The sequence below is a fragment of the Gorilla gorilla genome, chromosome 16 (assembly GCF_029281585.2).
Source record: "Gorilla gorilla gorilla isolate KB3781 chromosome 16, NHGRI_mGorGor1-v2.1_pri, whole genome shotgun sequence".
NCBI lineage: Eukaryota > Metazoa > Chordata > Mammalia > Primates > Hominidae > Gorilla > Gorilla gorilla.
This window is the reverse complement of record NC_073240.2, coordinates 88,205,043-88,226,595: the sequence shown is the minus strand read 5'-3', so window position 1 is coordinate 88,226,595 and position 21,553 is coordinate 88,205,043. Positions and strand designations below refer to the sequence as shown.

General features: G+C 40.4%; 1 protein-coding gene and 2 long non-coding RNA genes across 5 annotated transcripts in view; 2 read left to right on the top strand and 1 right to left on the bottom strand.

The window, feature by feature from the left end:
• Window positions 1-21,553, bottom strand: part of AGBL1 (AGBL carboxypeptidase 1) — a 948,924-nt gene that overhangs the window by 26,220 nt on the left and 901,151 nt on the right. Inside the window, exon 24 of the mRNA XM_004056715.5 lies at window positions 12,649-12,750. Coding sequence (XP_004056763.4) covers window positions 12,649-12,750 — 102 coding nt within the window. The remainder of the gene's footprint in view (window positions 1-12,648; window positions 12,751-21,553) is intronic.
• The window catches only part of LOC109023328 (uncharacterized), a 54,684-nt gene continuing 45,388 nt past the window's right edge, over window positions 12,258-21,553 (top strand). Inside the window, exon 1 of the long non-coding RNA XR_002002716.4 lies at window positions 12,258-12,398. This is a non-coding gene — a long non-coding RNA (uncharacterized lncRNA). The remainder of the gene's footprint in view (window positions 12,399-21,553) is intronic.
• LOC129526933 (uncharacterized) lies at window positions 13,373-19,574 on the top strand. 3 transcript variants are annotated; one of them, XR_008671746.1, is made up of 3 exons: window positions 13,373-14,079; window positions 15,653-15,849; window positions 18,827-19,574. It is a non-coding gene; the product is annotated as an uncharacterized lncRNA (long non-coding RNA). The 3 variants fall into 3 exon arrangements; XR_008671747.1 differs by having other exon boundaries at window positions 15,468-15,849; window positions 18,830-19,574; XR_008671745.1 differs by having other exon boundaries at window positions 15,468-15,849.

The window sequence follows — 21,553 nt, the reverse complement described above, 5'->3', positions numbered from 1 at the left end:
CTGTTTGCAGATGACATGATTGTATATCTAGAAAACCCCTTTGTCTCAGCCCAAAATCTCCTTAAGCTGATAAGCAACTTCAGCAAAGTCTCAGGATACAAAATCAATGTGCAAAAATCACAAGCATTCTTATACACCAGTAACAGACAGACAGCCAAATCATGAGTGAACTCCCATTCACAATTGCTTCAAAGAGAATAAAATACCTAGGAATCCAATTTACAAGGGATGTGAAGGACCTCTTCAAGGAGAACTACAAACCACTGCTCGACAAAATAAAGAAGGACACAAACAAATGGAAGAACATTCCATGCTCATGGATAGGAAGAATCAATATCGTGAAAATAGCCATACTGCCCAAGGTAATTTACAGATTCAGTGCCATCCCCATCAAGCTACCAATGACTTTCTTCACAGAATTGGAAAAAACTACTTTAAAGTTCATATGGAACCGAAAAAGAGCCCACATTGCCAAGTCAATCCTAAGCCAAAAGAACAAAGCTGGAGGCATCAAGCTACCTGACTTCAAACTCTACTACAAGGCTACAGTAACCAAAAGAGCATGGTACTGGTACCAAAACAGAGATATAGACCAATGGAACAGAACAGAGGTCTCAGAAATAATACCACACATCTACAACTATCTGATCTTTGACAAACCTGACAAAAACAAGAAATGGGGAAGGATTCCCTATTTAATAAATGGTGCTGGGAAAACTGGCTAGCCATCTGTAGAAAGCTGAAACTGGATCCCTTCCTTACACCTTATACAAAAATTAATTCAAGATTGATTAAAGACTTAAATGTTAGACCTAAAACCATAAAAACCCTAGAAGAAAACCTAGGCATTACCATTCAGGACATAGGCATGGGCAAGGACTTCATGTCTAAAATACCAAAAGCAATGGCAAAAAAAGCCAAAATTGACAAATGGGATCTAATTAAACTAAAGAGCTTCTGCACACAGCAAAAGAAACTACCATCAGAGTGAACAGGCAACCTACAGAATGGGAGAAAATGTTTGCAACCTACTCATCTGACAAAGGGCTAATACATCCAGAATCTACAAAGAACTCAAATTTACAAGAAAAAAACAACCCCATCAACAAGTAGGTGAAGGATATGAACAGGCACTTCTCAAAAGAAGACATTTATGCAGCCAACAGACACATGAAAAAATGTTCATCATCACTGGCCATCAGAGAAATGCAAATCAAAACCAAAATGAGATACCATCTCACACCAGTTAGAATGGTGATCATTAAAAAGTCAGGAAACAACAGGTGCTGGAGAGGATGTGGAGAAATAGGAACACTTTTACACTGTTGGTGGGACTGTAAACTAGTTCAACCATTGTGGAAGTCAGTGTGGCGATTCCTCAAGGATCTAGAACTAGAAATACCATTTGTCCCAGCCATCCCATTACTGGTTATATACCCAAAGGAATATAAATCATGCTGCTATAAAGACACATGCACACATATTTATTGTGGCACTACTCACAATAGCAAAGACTTGGATCCAAGCCAAATGTGCAACAATGATAGACTGGATTAAGAAAATGTGGCACATACACCCCATGCAATACTATGCAGCCATAAAAAATGATGAGTTCATGTCCTTTGTAGGGACATGGATGAAGCCTGAACCATCATTCTCAGCAAACTATCGAAGGACAAAAAACGAAACACTGCATGTTCTCACTCATAGGTGGAAATTGAACAATGAGCACAGTTGGACACAGGAAGGGGAACATCACACACCAGGGCCTGTTGTGTGGTGGGGTAAGGGATAGCATTAGGAGATACACCTAATGTAAATGATGAGTTAATGGGTGCAGCACACCAACATGGCACATGTATACATATGTAACAAACCTGCACGTTGTGCACATGTACTGTAGAACTTAAAGTATGATAATATATATATATATATATATATGAAAAAATTAAATCTTGGCTCCATGTCACCTTGGACAGGTTGAGCTAACTAACTTGTCAGAAGTGCTTTTTTCTGCATCCGTGCAATTTAAAGTCATGCTTATATCTCAACCAAGGCCTTACTCTGCAGAATGATTGTTACAACCAAATGATATTCTGCATATCAGCTGCCCATTCCCTTGTTGAGTACTGAGCATGCATTCCACAAATGTGGTCTTTATTGCCATATAACAAATTAACAAACTTATTGGAGAAAATAAGGTGTGATTATTATTTTCAATTTCTCTAAGTCAGAGTCTAGGCATGACTTATCTGTGATCTCTGTATCAGAATCTTTAAGAGGCTACAATTGAGGTATCAGCCAGGGCTGCAGCCTCATGTGAGTCTCAGCTGGGAAAGTATCCACTCCCGATTGATGTGTCTGCTGGCAAAATTCAGTTCTTCAAGGGCTGGTTGGATTGAAGTCCTCAATTTCTAGATGGCTGCTGGCCAGCAGCTGCCCTCAATTTCTTGCCCCTTGAGTCTCTCAAGATGGCAACTTGCCTTACTAAAGCCATGAAAGGAGAGAGTCAATTGAGAGAATCTACTTGAAATACAAATGTTACAGTCTTTTGTATCCAATCACTGAAGTGGTATCCTATCACTTTTGCTGTATTTTATTACATAACAGCAAGTCACTAGACTAGATCATACTCAACGGGAGGGAATTACACAAAGCAAATATATCAGGAGGTGGAAATTCTTAGGAGGTCATCTCAGAAGCTGCCTGTCACAAACCCCAATCCTTTGTGTTCCTAAGACATCACAGACATTCAATCTACTATATATACATAGCTCAATGTGTTACATATCTAGTTCATTTACACAGAACATGTAAAGTATAAGAAAGTAAATATATAAAATACAAAAATAGGCAAAGTGTGTGTGTGTGTGTGGCTTCCACATGTTTGGCCAATATATTGTGTTTTTAGTATATAAGGAGTTATGAAATATGTCTTCCTCTCATGAAAGAATGCACAGTTCAGGTGTTTATATTAGGTTTTCCATTAAGTCTCTTTTAAAAAAAAGGAGCAGAGATATTAAGAATGTGGGCTTTACAAACATGCTTAATGGCTCTCTCTGTGTAATTTAATAATCAGATGTTGGGAACCCATGAGGAAAAAACAAAAAGAAACCCGGCACGTCAATCAATCATAAAATCATAGACTCTAGGCCTAGAGGATACAGTCTATCAAGTGATCCATCAATATCTATTGTGTTTTTTTCTGTTTTCAAAGGCTATCCTAGTTGCTAAAATCCAAAGTCTGAAGGGGGAAAAAGCCACAATTGAAAAGGAGCTTGATAAACTGAAGCTGAGAATTAATTTAGTCTTCAATTATTTTTGACATGTAAACAAATGTTGAAGCAGTCTCCTTAGGGCCAGGGGAAATATGAGGGAGAGGATACTTCAGGGAGAGAGATGGAAAAAATGAAAACACGAAAGTGAAAGGATGCAGGGAAGAGAGGGCACTGCAGGAGGCCGCCAGGACCTGGTGACTGTAATTAGGGAAGTTGGCCATGCATTTGGTTATCTCTGAGATACAATGTATGGAAATAAGAGACCGACATGCACAGTTAGACTCTAGAGTGCCATGGGACCAGGAAATATGATTAGACCACATACAAATCATTTAAGTTCAGAAGAAGGTTAGTGGATGAGGGACTAGGTTTATTCAGAGATGCATAATTGGACAAATACAGATCAAAACAACAGGAAAGAAAAAAAGGCTATTCATGTCTCTTTTTTTCTTTCTTCTTATTTTTTGTTTTCAACTGCAGCTTTATAAAGATGGTTACGATTCTAGAAATAAGTTTTATAATGGATATTTTCTGTGGTGCTCTCAAGAAATTTTTAAATCAAAATATACATTGGAGCATTAAAAGGGAGCAAAACAAAATCCACAAGTTTTGGCATTGTTTTTAATGGTGATGAACTCCAAAGTTTTCTCATTTTGGTTTAAATAAAAATTTTTAAAGTATGAGCAATAGCGTTGCTATTGAATTGTAAATGATTCTTATCAGTCAAAACCATGCTTTAGGCTTTCAGGTAAAAGATGGCAAACAGATCTAATGTGTTTATATTTTGTTCATTCCAAAGCCTACTGAAATGACAGAAATATGTAATAATAGAATAAATCAAAGCCAGCAATTCTACTCCTAGGTATATGCTAGGTATTTGCTTTGAGACAAGGTCTTGCTCTGTTGCCCAGGCTGGAGTACAGTGGCACCTTCCTGGCTCACTACAGCTTTGACCTCCCAGGCTCAGGCTATCCTCCCACCTCATGAGAACAAATAAAGCATGGCTACACGCAAGAACAGGGGTGAATCTCCAAACACAGATTAAAGAAGCAGTGCACAAAGTGTATATACTGTAGAATCCTGCTTACATAAAGTGCAAAACAGGCAAGTTTAATATGGTGCTAGAGGTCAGGATAGTTGACTTCCTTGGGAGGGGGGCTTAGTATCTGGAAAGGTGCAGGAGATGGGTTTCTGGAATTCCTGGGAAGAATCTGCTGCTTGATCTGGGAGATAGTTACACAAGCATACTCTTCAAAAATTAATCAAGTTATAGCCTCACAATATGTTCACCTTTCTGTATGTATAGACTTCAGTAAAAAGTTGGGTATATGAACAAATGAGTAAATGAATAAAATCTCCATAGCGGGGCTAGGAGGCTGGGAGGAGTGTCATCAGCCCGCATGACGGTTACGGGGTTTGTAAAAAATGCAAAGCTGATGGGAACAGGGTAAAAAATGATAAAATACAGTGAAGCTGAGAAAATTGCAAACTCATCCAAGTGAAGAAGAGTATCTCTAAAAAGTGATTTTTTTTCCATTAGTGTTTTGAATAATTTCATAATGATAGGCAGTGGTGTCATAAAATTAGAACCCGGAGGCTGGAGAAAATGTACTCCTGCTGCAAAGACTGATCAATGCAGATTCTTATTTACAAATATGAAAAGATGACTAAAAATTCCCAAACATTTGAGGCAATCCACCCTTGTGAGAAAAAGCGTCAAACCAAACACAGAAAATTCAAATTCAGGAGGAAAAATTGTTAAAATTAAAAACTAAAATCTTAATGTAGCAGAGAATAATTAATGTATCAGAGACATTGGTGGCAAAATGCTGCCCCTCAGGTCAGGCGAATTTTCTACCACTGTATTTTCAAATATTTTCTTTTTTCTCCTCTGTGCCTTCCTTCTGGAAATAATCTTCAGGGCTTTTTGAACTTTTGACACATTTCTATGTCTCCTAAAAGGCTTTCGCCCCAGAAGTTTCACTGGCATAGAATTGTATCTATTTGATTGAGAGCTGTGGGCTCTGTCACTTGGACAGGTTGGTTAACTTCTATGTACCTTAGTGCCCCTATGTTTGTTTATTTACTTATTTATTTTTGAGACAGGGTCTCGCCCTGTCACTCACCCTGGAGTACAGTAGCACCATCCTGGCTCACTACAGCCTTGACCTCCCAGGCTCAGGTGATCCTTCCACCTCAGCCTCCTGATAGTTGGGATTACAAGCACGCACCATCATGTTCGGCTAATTTTTAAATTTTTTGTAGAGATGGAGTCTCTCTAAGTTGTCCAGGCTGGTCTCAAACTCCTGGGCTCAAGCGATCTTCCCACCTTGACCTCCCAAAATTCTGGGATTACAGGTGTGAGCTACTGTGCCCAGCCCAGTACCCTTATTTTAAAAGTGCAATTTACTATCTGCCACATAGGACTAGAGTATGGATTGAAGGAAATAATGTAACACGGTCTCCATCATAGTGCCTGGCCAAAGAAACATAAAGCCAGCTCAGCACCAACATAGCTCTATGCTTGGTAAATACCAGGTTTAAAGAAATAGTTCATTAGAGCCTCATATTTTACTGTATGGGTCAAAGATTTTACTTCACCCCACAGTATCTGTTTCTTTCGACCATTATAAGGTTGAGAAATAAAATGAAATTAAATCTTACATATACTTTATGTTCTAAAGTCAGCTTGTAAGATGACTAATTGGAATGTTTAAATTTACCCTTGGAAAGCCTTTTAATGGCTTATAAAATATAGAAGGGTATATGTGATTTTTAAATACAACTTTGAAAGCAACATTTCTTTAAGCATTTTTTTCCCTCTGATCCTCATTGAAATCTTCAAGCTCTTTTATGATAAAGAAGCAAACTGATCTACTTGCCTAGAAATAAATGTATCATTTTTTCATTGTCTGGGAAATTTGTAAAATCATTAACCTATTTTCCATGACCACCAACCATTTCAGAATTGCCTCTTTCCAGGGCTTGAGGGAGAGTGGTATGGTAGAGAGTCTTTTAGTTATTTTCTCTTTTCTCTCTCTCTCTTTTCTAACTATTCATAATTGAATAGCTACCCAGTTGGCGTCTAACACTCTGGACAGTCCGTGCCCGGCTGTACCCATCCGACCCCATCCTGGGACGTAGAAAGAGCACAGGCCAGGATATATATAGAGAGAGAGAGATATTCCCTTGTTGTTTAGGCTTTTCAAAGTTGTTCAAGTGAAAATCAGTGCTCTGATTTCTGAGGGCCATCTCAATTCCAAGGCTGGGCTATCCATAGCATTCCAATCTACTGCTTTGAATTTGAAAGACAAATTTCCCATCAAAACTCACTTCCTGGTTACTTTCTTTGCTGCGGGGAGCTTCCTCTTTCAGTGGTCTCCATGGGACTGAAGTTGAGTTCTTCTTCAGAACCTGTGTCACAGAATGAATGTAACATTGAATGAAGCGTTGTGATGGCAAATGAAAACGTCACTTTGGGGTTTGGCAGGATGGATGGGAAAGGATCTCCTGTAGAACTCAGGTTTGGATCAATATCTCTAATTCCTCTTACCCCTACCCTTCAAGAGGAGTCCTGGTTTCTGCCAAGAGCTCTCAGTAAAGAAGGGTCTAAAGAGCTATCCTTGCAAAGCAGGCCAGCGCTAATAAAATGACAAAAAGCATACTGAGAAGGGGATCTGACATTTGAAGTGGAGATTCATTGAAATCTGGCTTCAGGCAAAGGAAACTGCTGGATTTAGATAGATTTGCTTCTCTCCCTGCCTTTGGAGTGAGCTTTTATTGAAGAACAACATACATAAAGAAAAGTTCACATAGCACAAATCATAAGTGTGAAACTCACTGAACTTCAACAAAGGGAGCATACTCATATAACCACCCACGTGAGAAGAACACCAACCCCACCCCTCAGAAACCTCCCTCAGACTCCCTGCCAGTGACTACCCCACCCATAACTGCTCTTATGTTTGTGACAGCAGAAGTAACAGGTATATTTGCTTTTGAAACTTTGTTCAGCTGCCTATTCATAATACAACCTAGGAAAACTGGGTTAACTTGTTGGTTTCCATATCAGCCATGTGGGAGATAGTAATTCTTATATTATTGCCTATCACAGTGTCCAATATATAGTTGGTATTCAATAGAAGTTTTGAATAAAGGGCAAAGAAGAAAACAAGAGTTGATGTACAAAATGCCTTGGGAATAAACTTGGGTTACAAGGAGAAAAATAAGGATCCAGCTGCTTAGGACAGTACATATTAAGTGAACTGTGTCTATCAGTCACAAATTTAATTTGTAGCAGTTTATTATACTTTCCTTTTATATTACAGTTAGAGCACAATGTTGACACTCTGAAACTATTTATGTCAAATATTATATCACTTTACTTTTTATTTTAGGATAATAAAAAAATGACAAATATTGGTCATAAATGGGAAGTGTTTATTCCAGTTAGATTGAGGACCTCTGCTTAATTCAAATTTCTCTTCCACACACTCACCACACTGGAGATATTTTAGGGATGCTCATGTCTCTTTGCACAGCTCAAGTCATTACTGCCATTTAAAACAGTCACCCATAAGGAAACTATGACTAGATAACAATGGCTTTGAAAAGCCAAGCTAGGAACTGAACTTATCTTTTAGTATGCACCAGATAGTCATTGTGTAATATTTAGCCGTTTAGGCATTGTTGATATTGAGCAGGCTTAGCATTAGGCATGGAGGTGAAAATCCTTACCAAAAAAAAAAAAAAATCCAGACTTCCTTGCAATCCTGGTTGGCAAGAAACACTCAGACCCAGGGAAACAGCAGCCCTGAACCCATGGCCACCTGTCCATTTATGGCAGTGCACCCTGATGAGGGAGGTGACACTTCAGCTAAGTGCAGTGCCAATACCTAGCCAATAAGACTTCAATTAGGAAGGGATTCTGGTTCCAGCAAATAGCTGGTCACTGAGAAATAAATTTAGTAATATATCTAGTACTGTGTTCAGTGCAATAGATCAAAGTATGTGGCTTACTAGAGATGAAGAGTGCAATTCTAAAGATTTCAAGTTAAATGGGAATGTATTTTTGCATTAACTAAACATTTGCTAAGTATCTTACATAGTTCCGATGTTTCCCTCCAAACCTCATGTTGAAATGTAATCCCCATTGTTGGAGCCGAGGCCGGGTGGGAGGCGTTTTTGTCATGGGGGCAGATTCCTTATGAATGGCTTAGTGTCCTCCTGGCAGTAATGAGTGAGTTCTCAATCTGAGAGCACATGAGATCTGGTTGTTTAAAAGAGTGTGGCACGTGCTACATCCCCTTGTTCACTCTTGCCATGTGACATGCCTTCTCCCACTTCCCCTTCTGCCATGAGTAGAAGCTCCTTGAGGCCTCACCAGAAGCCAAGCAGATGCCAGCACCATGCTTCCTGTACAGCGTGTAGAATTAGGAGCCAATTAAACCTCTTTTCCTTATAAACTACCCAGCCTCAGGTATTCCTTTACAGCAGCACAAAAACAGACCAACAGTATCTACTATGTACCTGGTATAGGGAAGATACAGAGAAAGACAAAATTGACAGCCTTAGTCTATCCCCAACTAATACAATTGTTTCAGGAAATGCTTGATTCCAAGTCCTTGGAAGAAGTAAAGCTGAGATTGAGATTTTGGGTGTCCTTGGTGATTACTGAGGGAATTTCTATTGACCAGAATGTGTGAGGAAACCATACTCAGTGCTACGGGCTAAAGTCAGAGAGAATTGACACAAGTACTCACAGGCAGGCATCTCTGTCCCTCTCTACCTATGTAAAACAGACAATATTCACATCCAGGCTCAAATCCTAGGTCCTCCTCAGAGCCCTCCATGGTCCCTCAGTCAAGAGTCATTCTCGCTTCCTCTGAAATTATCTTTTTGCCTAGATCATCCTTATGGATTTTGTCCTGCATTGCTTTGGTTTGTAATGACTTGATCTCTCATACTTTGGTTTCCTAAGCATTTTGCAAACCAAAAAAAAAAAAAAAAAAACTAAATATAAATCTGAAATGAACAAAAAGTACATAAGGGGCCTGGAGAACTTCACTTTTGGGGAAATGATGGAAATGGGCAAACATGTGTAAGCAGTTCAGATGCTGAGGGAATTTTAGAGACATATGATTGATAGTTTTATGCAAGAAAAAAATAAGTTGGTGTTCTGTGCCATCACACTAAGAATGCACAGAGCTTCATTTCAACAAACAAACAAATGAACAAAAAATAATAAGAAAAAGACTTTTGTATCATTTAGCCAGAGAAAATTCAGATCCAGTATTAAGGACTGATCATGGGAGAAGACAGCGAGAATCCTAGACACTCTACTTCTTTCTCTTTTTTGTCTATTATAAAAATCTACATTGCAGCTGTCAGGATCAGAGAGCCTAGGTACTCTTATAAAATGTAATGCTGACAGCAACAAATGAATAAATTATGTAATCCTACCCCTCCTTCACTATTATCAATAACAGAATCCTCTTGTATCCACAGCCAGAGTGGAGATTTCTATCCTAAGAAACATACCCTAGAATCATAGCCAGATAAAGCATTCATGCCATTCTAAAGTGAGGCCCCAGACAGCCTATAAACCTCCCCCTTCTGAGTTTCCATATGCCAAGGACTCTCCCTCCCTGTCCTTGCTCCTGGTGGCCTTGAACCACCTTCGGAGGTAGACCTTGTTTGATGTTCCCCAGCCTCCAAGCTAACTCCCTGAGACTCTTTAAACATGTGCAGGTATTTTACCTCTCTGTACCTCAGCTTCTCCATATAAAATGGTGGTCATAATAGTATCCACCTGTTGAAGCTGTGAAATGAGTACATATTTATGAAATTCTTAGAAGAGTGCCTGGTAGATAGTAAGTGCTATAAAAGTATTTGCTGTCAGTATGGATATTCCCCATGTGTCCAGAACCCAAACCTTTCTCTTTTTTTTTCTGAGATGGAGTCTTGCTTCATTGCCCAGGCTGGAGTGCAGTGGCACAGTCTTGGCTCACTGCAACCTCTGCCCCCCGGGTTCAAGCAATTCTCCTGTCTCAGCCTCCCAGGTAGCTGGGACTACAGGCACCTGCCACACGCGTGGCTAATTTTTGTATTTTTAGTACAGACAGGGTTTCACCTTGTTGGTCAGGCTGGTCTTGAACTACTGACCTCAGGTGATCCACCTGCCTCAGCCTCCCAAAGTGCTGGGATTATAGATGTGAGCTATGGCGTCCGGCCCCAAACCTTTCTTATTTGACCAAGCCCCTATCCTGTCTCATCTGGAGTTACACAAGAGCCCTCTAACCATTAGTTTGCTTGTGATTTTGCTTTCTTATACGCTTTCTATCTTCCACAAATAAGCCAGAGGATCCTATTAAAAAATAAGTCACGCTCTCCAGAGTTTTATCTGCTTCAGAATAAAACTCCAAAGTTCTGGCCATGGCCTCCGAGACCCTGGAATGAAGCATCTGATATTTAGAACCTGTCAGGTCAGATATGCTGCTGTGTCTTTGACTTTATAGAATCCCACTCACGCTGTTACTTGCCACCCCTTCGCCATCCTGACCAACTACTTTCTGCCACAGGGCCTTTGCGCTTGCCAATTCCATTGCCTGGAAAGTGCTTCCTGCATGTGTCCATATAGCTCATTTTCTCACTTCCTTCTGATCCCTGCCTAAATGTCATTTTGATCAGATAGAAAATTCTTAAACATCTTCTTTAAAATACTACCTACCAATCTCTATCTTGTTCCGTTTTTATTCAAAACATTGTCATATGTCATATTATTTATTTGCTTAGTTTTAAAAAAATAATAAAAACTTTATCACCATTCTTCCTTTAATCATTGCTATATACTTCTCAGATGCTAACAGAACACCCAGCACTAAGTGGGCAATTAATAAACAAATTTAATGTTGGCCTAATTTTAGAAAACATTTTAATCATTTCCCATCTTAGCAGATTAAAAGGGGGAAACCCTTATGATCTCTTCAAGAGAAGGGGAAAAAAGCAGTTGAAAAAATTTAGCAATTATTTAATAATAATAATAAAATCCTTATCATACATAGACTAGAAGGAAACTCTACTAACCTAATAAAGATAATCTACCAAAAATCCATCAGACTTTACAGTAAAAGCTTAGAAGCATTGATTTAAAAATCACAATGAGGGCTGGGTGTGGTGGCTCATGCCTGTAATCCCAGCACTTTGGGAAGCCAAGGTAAGATGATAACTTGAGGTCCAAAGCTGGAGACCAGCCCAGGCAACATAGTGAGACCCTATCTCTACAAGAAATAAAAAATTAGCCAGACTTGGTGGCAAACACCGGTAGTCCCAGCTACTTGAGAGGCTGAAACAGGAGGATCATTTGAAGCAGTAGGATCAAAGCTGCAGTTAGCTATGATCACACCATTGCACTCCAGCCTGGGCAATAGAGCAAGACTCTGACTCTTAAAAAAAAAAAAAAGCAGGGGTAAAAAAATCAGAGATGAATAAGTATATTGGCAATCATCATTTTCACTCAATATTTTATTCAAAGTCCTAGCCATTCAAGTAAGAAAAATAAAATGAATAAATACTTGTCATAAATGGGACAGAAAACCCTGTCAATTCTGGGGTGATATTAATATTCATGTAAAAGAAGCATGGGAATCCATAATCAAATTACTAAAATTAATCATCAAAATGTATAACTTGGTTTCTAAACATAAGACCAAAATTTGAAATAAAGTGAGTTCTTACACACTAGCAATATACAGTTACAAAGTATAATTCGAACATACTATTTGCATTGCCAAAATATTAAGAACTGAATAACTTTGAGATAAATCTGACAACAGAAATACAAAGAGAAAGTGATAAATCCTTATGTAATAGCATTAAGAAAGGTAAAATTAAATTGTTTTTTAATAGGTCTCCACACAATCATAAAAATATACTTCTCAAATTAATCTATAAAATTTAATATCATTGCAGTGTACCTCAAAATGATATGAATAGGTATTTTAAAGAAAAGAAACAAGAATCAACAGCAAGCAAGACATTTACCAATGAAACCTCGGTGTATATTTACTAACAAAACCACAAAGGGATCCACCAATTGAGATCAACATCTCCTGGCAGATAGTAAGTACTGAGTTCTATGGAAACAGAACAACCAGTAATCGTATTCATTTGTGTGAATGTAAATTGTTGCAACCACTTTGGAAAAGAAGTTGGCATTGTCTTGCAAAGCTGAAGGGTATGTTGTTTTTTTGTTGTTGGCCCACCCACATTTACTTTCTCTTTGTCCAGTCCCCATGTAGTCCCATACAGGGTATTTCATCCAGCAATCCCCGCCCCAAGCAATGTACAATCAGGAAACTGACATACTCACTGGGAGACATGCAGAAGAAGGTTCATCTTGAAAAAGTTTGTAATGGCAAAAAAGTGGTAAGCAAACCAAATATGCTTTGACAGGAAATTGGATGATTTTAATCTGTAATGTTCAGATAAATGAGTGGTACAGATTGGTGAAAATAAACCATAGTGTCACATATTATTATAGATGGATTTTTAAAACATATTATTGAGTGGGAAAAACAAACCTTAATAGGATATATATAGTAGGATACCGGCAACATAAGGTCAGAAACATACAAATATTTATAATATATTTCTTATTAAAATATACATAATGTATGGTAAAATATATGGTGGTCTAAGAATCTGATAAAAAATCAAGAGTGACTATCATTGTCAGGAATGTATGGTACCGTAGTTATGAATAAAGGAAAGGAAACACGATTATATCATTAGATGCAGAGAAACCTTTTGATAAATTCCAATACCTATTAATGATAGAAACTATTAACAAAATAGTAAAAGAAATGGAAGGGAAAATTTCTCAACCTGATTAAACTAATTAAAAACAGCCAAATTTCACCACTTTTGTTTAATAATGTAAAAGGAGGACTTGGCCTGTGCGGTAAGTCAAGCAAAGAAATAAAAGGCATACAATTTGGAAATAAACTGTCTTATTTGTAGTTGATAAATCATGAATACAGAAAATTCTAAAACATCTACCTAAAAGGTTTTTAGAAGTTTTTAGAACTACTAGATACACTTATGTATGCAAAACAATATACAAAAATCAACTGTCTTTTTATATACTAGCAATAACAATTGTAAATGTAATGCAAAAACACCATTGACAATGATGTCAACTGTCAGGCCTCTGAGCCCAAGCTAAGCCATCATATCCCCTGTGACCTGCACCTCTACATCCAGATGGCCTGAAGTAACTGAAGAATCACAAAAGAAGGGATATTTAAATGGCCTGTTCCTGCCTTCACTGATGACATTCCACCACAAAAGAAGTGAAAATGGCCAGTCCTTGCCTTAACTGATGACATTACCTTGTGAAATTCCTTCTCCTGGCTCATCCTGGCTCAAAAAGCTCCCCAACTGAGCACCTTGTGACCCCCACTCCTGTCCGCCTGAGAACAACTCCCCTCTTTGACTGTAATTTTCCTTTACCCAAATCTTATAAAACGGTCCCACCCGTATCTCCCTTGGCTGACTCTCTTCTGGAACTCAGCCCGCCTGCACCCAGGTGAAATAAACAGCCTTGTTGCTCATACAAAGCCTGTTTGGTGGTCTCTTCACACGGACGTGAGTGAAATTTGGTGCCGTGACTCGGATCGGGGACCTCCCTTGGGAGATCAATCCCCTGTCCTCCTGCTCTTTGCTCCGTGAGAAAGATCCACTACGACCTCGGGTCCTCAGACCGACCAGCCCAAGGAACATCTCACCAATTTTAAATCAGGTAAGCAGGCTCTTTTCACTCTTCTCCAGCCTCTCTCACTATCCCTCAACCTCTTTCTCCTTTCAATCTTGGCGCCACACTTCAATCTCTCCCTTATCTTAATATCAGTTCCTTTCCTTTTCTGCTACCAGAAAAGGAGACGCGTTTCTGCTACCAGAAAAGGAGACACGTTTTATCTGTGAACCCAAAACTCCGGCGCCGGTCATGGACTCGGGAAGACAGTCTTCCCTTGGCGTTTAATCAGGCGGGGACGCCTGCCTGATTATTCACCCACGTTTCAGAGGTATCTGACCACGTGGGGATGCCTGCCTTGGTCCTTCACCCTTAGCGGCAAGTACCGCTTTTCTGGGGGGCAAGAAACCCCTGACCCCTTCCCTCCATGTCTCTACCCCTTCTCCACTTTCCTTGGGGTCAAACAACCCCCACCCCTTCTTTCTGTGACTCTCTCTCTTCTCTGGGCTTGCCTCCTTCACTATGGGCAGCCTTCCACCCTCCAGCCTTCCCCTCCTCCTTCTCCCTTAGCCTGTGTTCTCAAGAACTTAAAACCTCTTCAATTCACACCTGACCTAAACCTAAATGCCTTATTTTCTTCTACAATGCCTCTTGACCCCAATATGAACTCGACAGTGGTTCCAAATAGCCAGAAAATGGCACTTTAAATTTTTCCATCCTACAAGATCTAAATAATTCTTGTCGTAAAATGGGCAAACGGTCTGAGGTGCCTGAGGTCCCAGGCATTCTTCTACACATCGGTGCCTCCCTAGTCTCTGTTCCCAAGGCAACTCATCCCAAATCTTCCTTCTTTCCCTCCACCTGTCCCCTCAGTCCCAACCCCAAGCATCAGTGAGTCTTTCTAATCTTCCTTTTCTACAGACCCCTCTGACCTCTTCCCTCCTCACCAGGCCGAGCTAGGTCCCAATTCTTCCTCAGCCTCCGCTCCTCCACCCTATAATCCTTTTATCACCTCCCCTCCTCACACCGGGTCGGGCTTACAGTTTCGTTCTGTGACTAGCCCTCCCCAACCTGCCCAGCAATTTCCTCTTAAAAAGGTGGCTGGAGCTAAAGGAATAGTCAAAGTTAATGCTCATTTTTCTTTATGTGACCTCTCCCAAATCAGTTAGCATTTAGGCTCTTTTTCATCAAATATGAAAAACCCAGCCCAGTTCATGGCTCCTTTGGCAGCAACCCTGAAACACTTTACAGCCCTAGACCCTGAAAGGTCAAAATGCTGTCTTATTCTCAATACACATTTTATTACACCATCCACTCCCAACTTCAAATAAAGCTCCAAAATTAAATTCTGGTACTCAAACCCAACAACAGGACTTAATTAACCTCACATTCAACGTGTACAATAATAGAAAAAAGTTGCAATTCCTTGCTTCCAGTGTGAGACAAACCCCGGCCATATCTCCAGCACACAAGAACTTCCAAACGCCTGAACCGCAGTGGCCAGGCGTTCCTCCAGAACCTCCTGCCCCAGGAGCTTGCTACAAGTGCCAGAAATCTGGCCACCGGGCCAAGGAATGCAGGCAGCCCGGGATTCCTCCTAAGCTGCGTCCCATCTGTGCAGGACCACACTGAAAATCTGACTGTTCAACTCACCTGGCAGCCACTTCCAGAGCCCCTGGAACGCTGGCCCAAGGCTCTCTGACTGACTCCTTCCCAGATCTTCTCAGCTTAGCGGCTGAAGACTGACACTGCCTGATCGCCTCGGAAGCCCCTAAACCATCACGGACGCCAAGCTTCGGGTAACTCTCACAGTAGAAGGTAAGTCCGTCCCCTTCTTAATCAATACGGAGGCTACCCACTCCACATTACCTTCTTTTCAAGGGCCTGTTTCCTTTACCTCTATAACCGTCGTAGGCATTGACGGCCAGGCTTCTAAACCTCTTAAAACTCCCCAACTCTGGTGCCAACTTAGACAATACTCTTTTAAGCACTCCATTTTAGTTATCCCCACCTGCCCAGTTCCCTTATTAGGCCGAGACACTTTAAATAAATTATCTGCTTCCCTGACTATTCCTAGGCTACAGCCACACCTCATTGCCACCTTTTCCCCCAGTTCAAAGTCTCCTTCACATCCTCCCCTTGTATCTCCCCACCTTAACCCACAAGTATAAGACAGCTCTACTCCCCCCTTAGCGACCGATCATGCACCCCTTACCATCCCATTAAAACCTAATCACCCTTACCCCGCTCAGCGCCAATATCCCATCCCACAGCATGCTTTAAAAGGATTAAAGTCTGTTATCACTCACCTGCTACAGCATGGCCTTTTAAAACCTATAAACTCCCCTTACAATTCCCCCATTTTACCTGTCCTAAAACCAGACAAGGCTTACAGGTTAGTTCAGGATCTGCGCCTTATCAACCAAATTGTTTTGCCTATCCACCCGGTGGTGTCAAACCCATATACTCTCCTCCTCAATACCTCCCTCCACAACCCATTATTCTGTTCTGGATCTCAAACATGCTTTCTTTACTATTCCTTTGCACCCTTCATCCCAGCGTCTCTTCACTTTCACTTGGACTGACCCTGACACCCATCGGGCTCAGCAAATTACCTGGGCTGTACTGCCACAAGGCTTCACAGATAGCCCCCATTAGTTCAGTCAAGCCCAAATTTCTTCCTCATCTGTTACCTGTCTCGGAATAATTCTCATAAAACACACGTGCTCTCCCTGCCAATCGTGTCCAACTGATCTCTCAAACCCCAGCGCCTTCTACAAAACAACAACTCCTTTGCTTCCTAGGCATGGTTGGATACTTTCGACTTTAGATACCTGGTTTGCCATCCTAACAAAACCACTATATAAACTCCCAAAAGGAAACCTAGCTGACCCCATAGATACTAAATCCTTTCTCCACTCCTCTTTCTGTTCCTTGAAGACAGCTTTAGAAACTGTCCCCACCCTAGTTCTCCCTGACTTATCCCAACCCTTTTCATTACCCACAGCCAAAGTGCAGGGCTGTGCAGTCAGAATTCTTACACAAGAACCTGGACTGCACCCTGTAGCCTTTTTATCAAAACAACTTGACCTTACTGTTTTGCCTAGCCCTCAAGTCTGCGTGTGGCAGCCGCTGCCGCCCTAATACTTTCAGAGGCCCTCAAAATCACAAACTATGCTTAACTCACTCTCTACAGTTCTCATAACTTCCAAAATCTATTTTCTTCCTCACACCTGACACATATACTTTCTGCTCCCTGGCTCCTTCAGCTGTACTCACTCTTTGTTGAGTCTCCCACAATTACCATTGTTCCTGGCCCGGACTTCAATCTGGCCTCCCACATTATTCCTGATACCACACCTGACCCATGACTGTATCTCTCTGATCTACCTGACATTCACCCCATTTCCCCATATTTCCTTCTTTCCTGTTCCTCACCCTGATCACACTTGATTTATTGATGGCAGTTCTACCTGGCCTAATTGCCACACACCAGCTAAGGCAGGCTATGCTATAGTACAAGCCACTAGCCCGCCTCCTAGAACCTCTTATTTCCTTTCCATTGTGGAACTCTATCCTCAAGGAAATAACTTCTCAGTGTTCCATCTGCTATTCTACTACTTCTCAGGGATAGCTCAGGCCCCTTCCCTTTCCTACACATCAAGCTCGGGGATTTGCCCCCACCCAGGACTGGCAAATTGACTTTACTCACATGCCTCATGTCAGGAAACTAAAATACCTCTTAGTGTGAGCAGACACTTTCACTGAATAGGTAGAGGCCTTTCTCACAGGGTCTGAGAAGGCCACCGTGGTCATTTCTTCCCTTCTGTCAGGCATAATTCCTCGGTTTGGGCTTCCCACCTCTATACAGTCTGATAGCAGACCGGCCTTTATTAGTCAAATCACCCAACCAGTTTTTGAGGCTCTTGGTATTCAGTGAAACCTTTATATCCCTTACCATCCTCAATCTTCAGGAAAAGTAGAACAGAATAATGGTCTTTTAAAAACATACCTCACCAAGCTCAGCCACCAACTTAAAAAGGACTGGACAATACTTTTACCACTTGCCCTTCACAGAATTCAGGCCTGTCCTCAAAATGCTACAAGGTACAGCCCATTTAAGCTCCTGTATAGACGCTCCTTTTTATTAGGGCCCAGTCTCATTCCAGACACCAGACCAACTTGGACTGCGCTCCCCGACCCAAAAAAAAAAAAAAAAAAAAAAAAAGAAAACTTGTCATTCCTACTATCTTCTGTCTAGTCATACTCCTATTCACGGTTCTCAACTACTCATACATGCCCTGCTCTTGTTTACACTGCCAGTTTACACTGTTTCTCCAAGCCATTACAGCTGATATCTCCTGGTGCTATCCCCAAACTGCCACTCTTAACTCTTAAAGTAAACAAATAATCTTTGCTGGCAGGGCTATGCTGAACCTCCTTAGGCACTCTCTAGTTAGATGTCCTAGGTCCTCCCCATTCTTAGTCCTTTCATACCTGTTTTTCTCCTTCTCTTATTCTGTTTAGTTTTTCAATTCATACAAAACTGTATGCAGGCCATCACCAATAATTCTATACAACAAATGTTTCTTCTAACAATCCCACAATATCACCCCTTAACCACAAAATCTTCCTTCAGCTTAATCTCTCCCACTCTAGGTTCCCACGCCGCCCCTAATCCCGCTCCAAGCAGCCCTGAGAAACATCGCCCATTATCTCTCCATACTAATCCCCAAAATTTTCGCCGCCCCAACACTTTACCACTATTTTGTTTCATTTTTCTTATTAATATAAGAAGACAGGAATGTCAGGCCTCTGAGCCCAAGCTAAGCCATCATATCCCCTGTGACCTGCACCTCTACATCCAGATGGCCTGAAGTAACTGAAGAATCACAAAAGAAGGGATATTTAAATGGCCTGTTCCTGCCTTCACTGATGACATTCCACCACAAAAGAAGTGAAAATGGCCAGTCCTTGCCTTAACTGATGACATTACCTTGTGAAATTCCTTCTCCTGGATCATCTTGGCTCAAAAAGCTCCCCAACTGAGCACCTTGTGACCCCCACTCCTGCCTGCCAGAGAACAACCCCTGGCTTTGACTGTAATTTTCCTTTACCTTCCTAAATCCTATAAAACGGCCCCACCTGTATCTCCCTTGGCTGACTCTCTTTTCAGACTCAGCCCGCCTGCACACAGGTGAGGTAAACAGCCTTGCTCACACAAAGCCTGTTTGGTGGTCTCTTCACATGGACGCGAGTGAAATCAACAAAACAGAAAACACTTAAATATAAATTTAACAAAGCAGGTACAAGATTTGGACACTGCAAATTACCAGCATTCATAAAATAAATTAAACACAAATAAATGAAGAGATGTACAATGTTCATCTATTGATCATTCAATATTAGTAAGTTTCTCTCAAACTGATCTATAGATTCGACACAAGCCCAGTCTAAAGCACACCAGATATATTACTCCTCTACATCTTCCTCCCCTTTTTCCTCCTCCTTCTTTTTGCTATTATTTTTGTAGAAATGGATAAGCTGATTATAAGATGTATATTATATGAAAAGGCTATACAATGACTACAAGTTTGAAAAAGAAATAAGTTGAAAGACTATCTGATTTCAAAACGTATTATAAAGTAATTAAGAAAGTACGGTAGTGTGTGTGTATATGTGTGTGTAAATATATATGTATATAGTTGTAACAAGCTAGGAGTCCAGAAATAAATACCCACATGTCAATTGATTTTTATAAAATTTACCTAGACAATAGAAGAAATACACTTTTTTAAATTTAATTCTTTACAGATAGTACTCTAACAATTGATATCCTGGCCGGGCGCCGTGGCTCACGCCTGTAATCCTAGCACTTTGGGAGGCCGAGGCGGGTGGATCACCTGAGGCCAGGAGTTCGAGACCAGCCTGGCCAACGTGGCAAAACCCCGTCTCTACTAAAAATACAAAAATTAGCCGGGCATGGTGGTGGGCACCTATAATCCCAGCTACTTGGGAGTCTGAGACAGGAGAATGGCTTGAAACCGGGGGACAGAGGTTGCAGTGAGCCAGGATCCCGCCACTTCACTCCAGCCTAGGCGAAAGAGGAAAACTCTGTCTCAAAAAAAAAAAAAAAAAAAAAAGATTGATATCCATATAAAAAAATAAACTTTGACAATTCACATTGCATACAAAAGCAAACTCAAAATGGAACATGGGACTAAATGTAAAAGCTAAAACTATAAAACTCTTAGAAATAAATATGTAAATACTTACAGTTTAGATACAACAGCAACAATATAAGCCATAAAAGAAAATGTTGATACATTGGACTTCGTTAAAATTAAAACCATTTTTCCTTTGAATACCACCACTGGGACAATGAGAAGGTAAGCCACAGAGTGGAAGAAAATATTGACACAACACAAATCTGATAGAAAAAAAATTGGAACAAAAAATTTTTACAAATCCTAAATGAGAACACAAACAACCCAATATAACATGGGTAAAATCTTGAATTGACACATCACCAGAGAAGTTTTAAGGATGGCAAACAAGCATATGAAAAGCTGCTTAGCAGCGTTAGTCATCAGGGGAAAGCAAATTAAAACCATAATACGATGTCACTGCATACACATTACTAAGCTAAAATTAAAAGGGCTGATGATGCCAAATGCTGAGATATAAAGCAACTGAAATTCTCATACATTGCTGGTAGGGGTGTAAAATGATACAACTATGAGGAAATCATTAGGAAGTTCCTGATTAAGTTAAACATAACCTACCATATGAACCAGACATTTCATTACCACATACTTATCCAAGAGCAATGAAAATAGATGCCTACACAAAGCGTTGTACATGAATGTCCATAGAGGTCTTATTCACAATAAGCAAAAACCAGATATAATCCAAATTCCCATCATTAAGAGAATGGAAAAACACAATATAGCATATCTACACAATGTACTACTATTTTGCAATAAAATTAGGATACTACTAAAACATGCAACCACATAGATGGATCTCCATGAATGAATCATTATGCTGAGTAAAAGAAGTCAAAAATAAAAACTGAATGTTTCAATTTATAAACTGAAAAACCTAGAAAATGCAAACTAACCTATTTTGACAGAAGGCAGATCATCGGTTGTCTGTGACCAGCCAGTAGTGGAGGCAGGGATGGAAGTATTTTGTATATATTGTGGTGGTGGTTTAACAAGTGTATGTGTCTGTCAAAACTCATTGCACTGTGAACTGTAAATGGATATTTTTTTAATGACACCGTTAAAATAAAAAAGCAAGCCACTAACTGGGAAAAATATTGCACCTATATGTATATGAGAGAGGTCTTGTCTCCCAACTATACGAAGGACCCTTTTAACTCAATCATAAAAAGAAAACAGGCCGGGCGTGGTGGCTCACACCTGTAATCCCAGCACTTTGGGAGGCTGAGGCCGGTGGATCACAAGGTCAGGTGTTCAAGACCAGCCTGGCCAAGATGGTGAAACCCTGTCTCTAC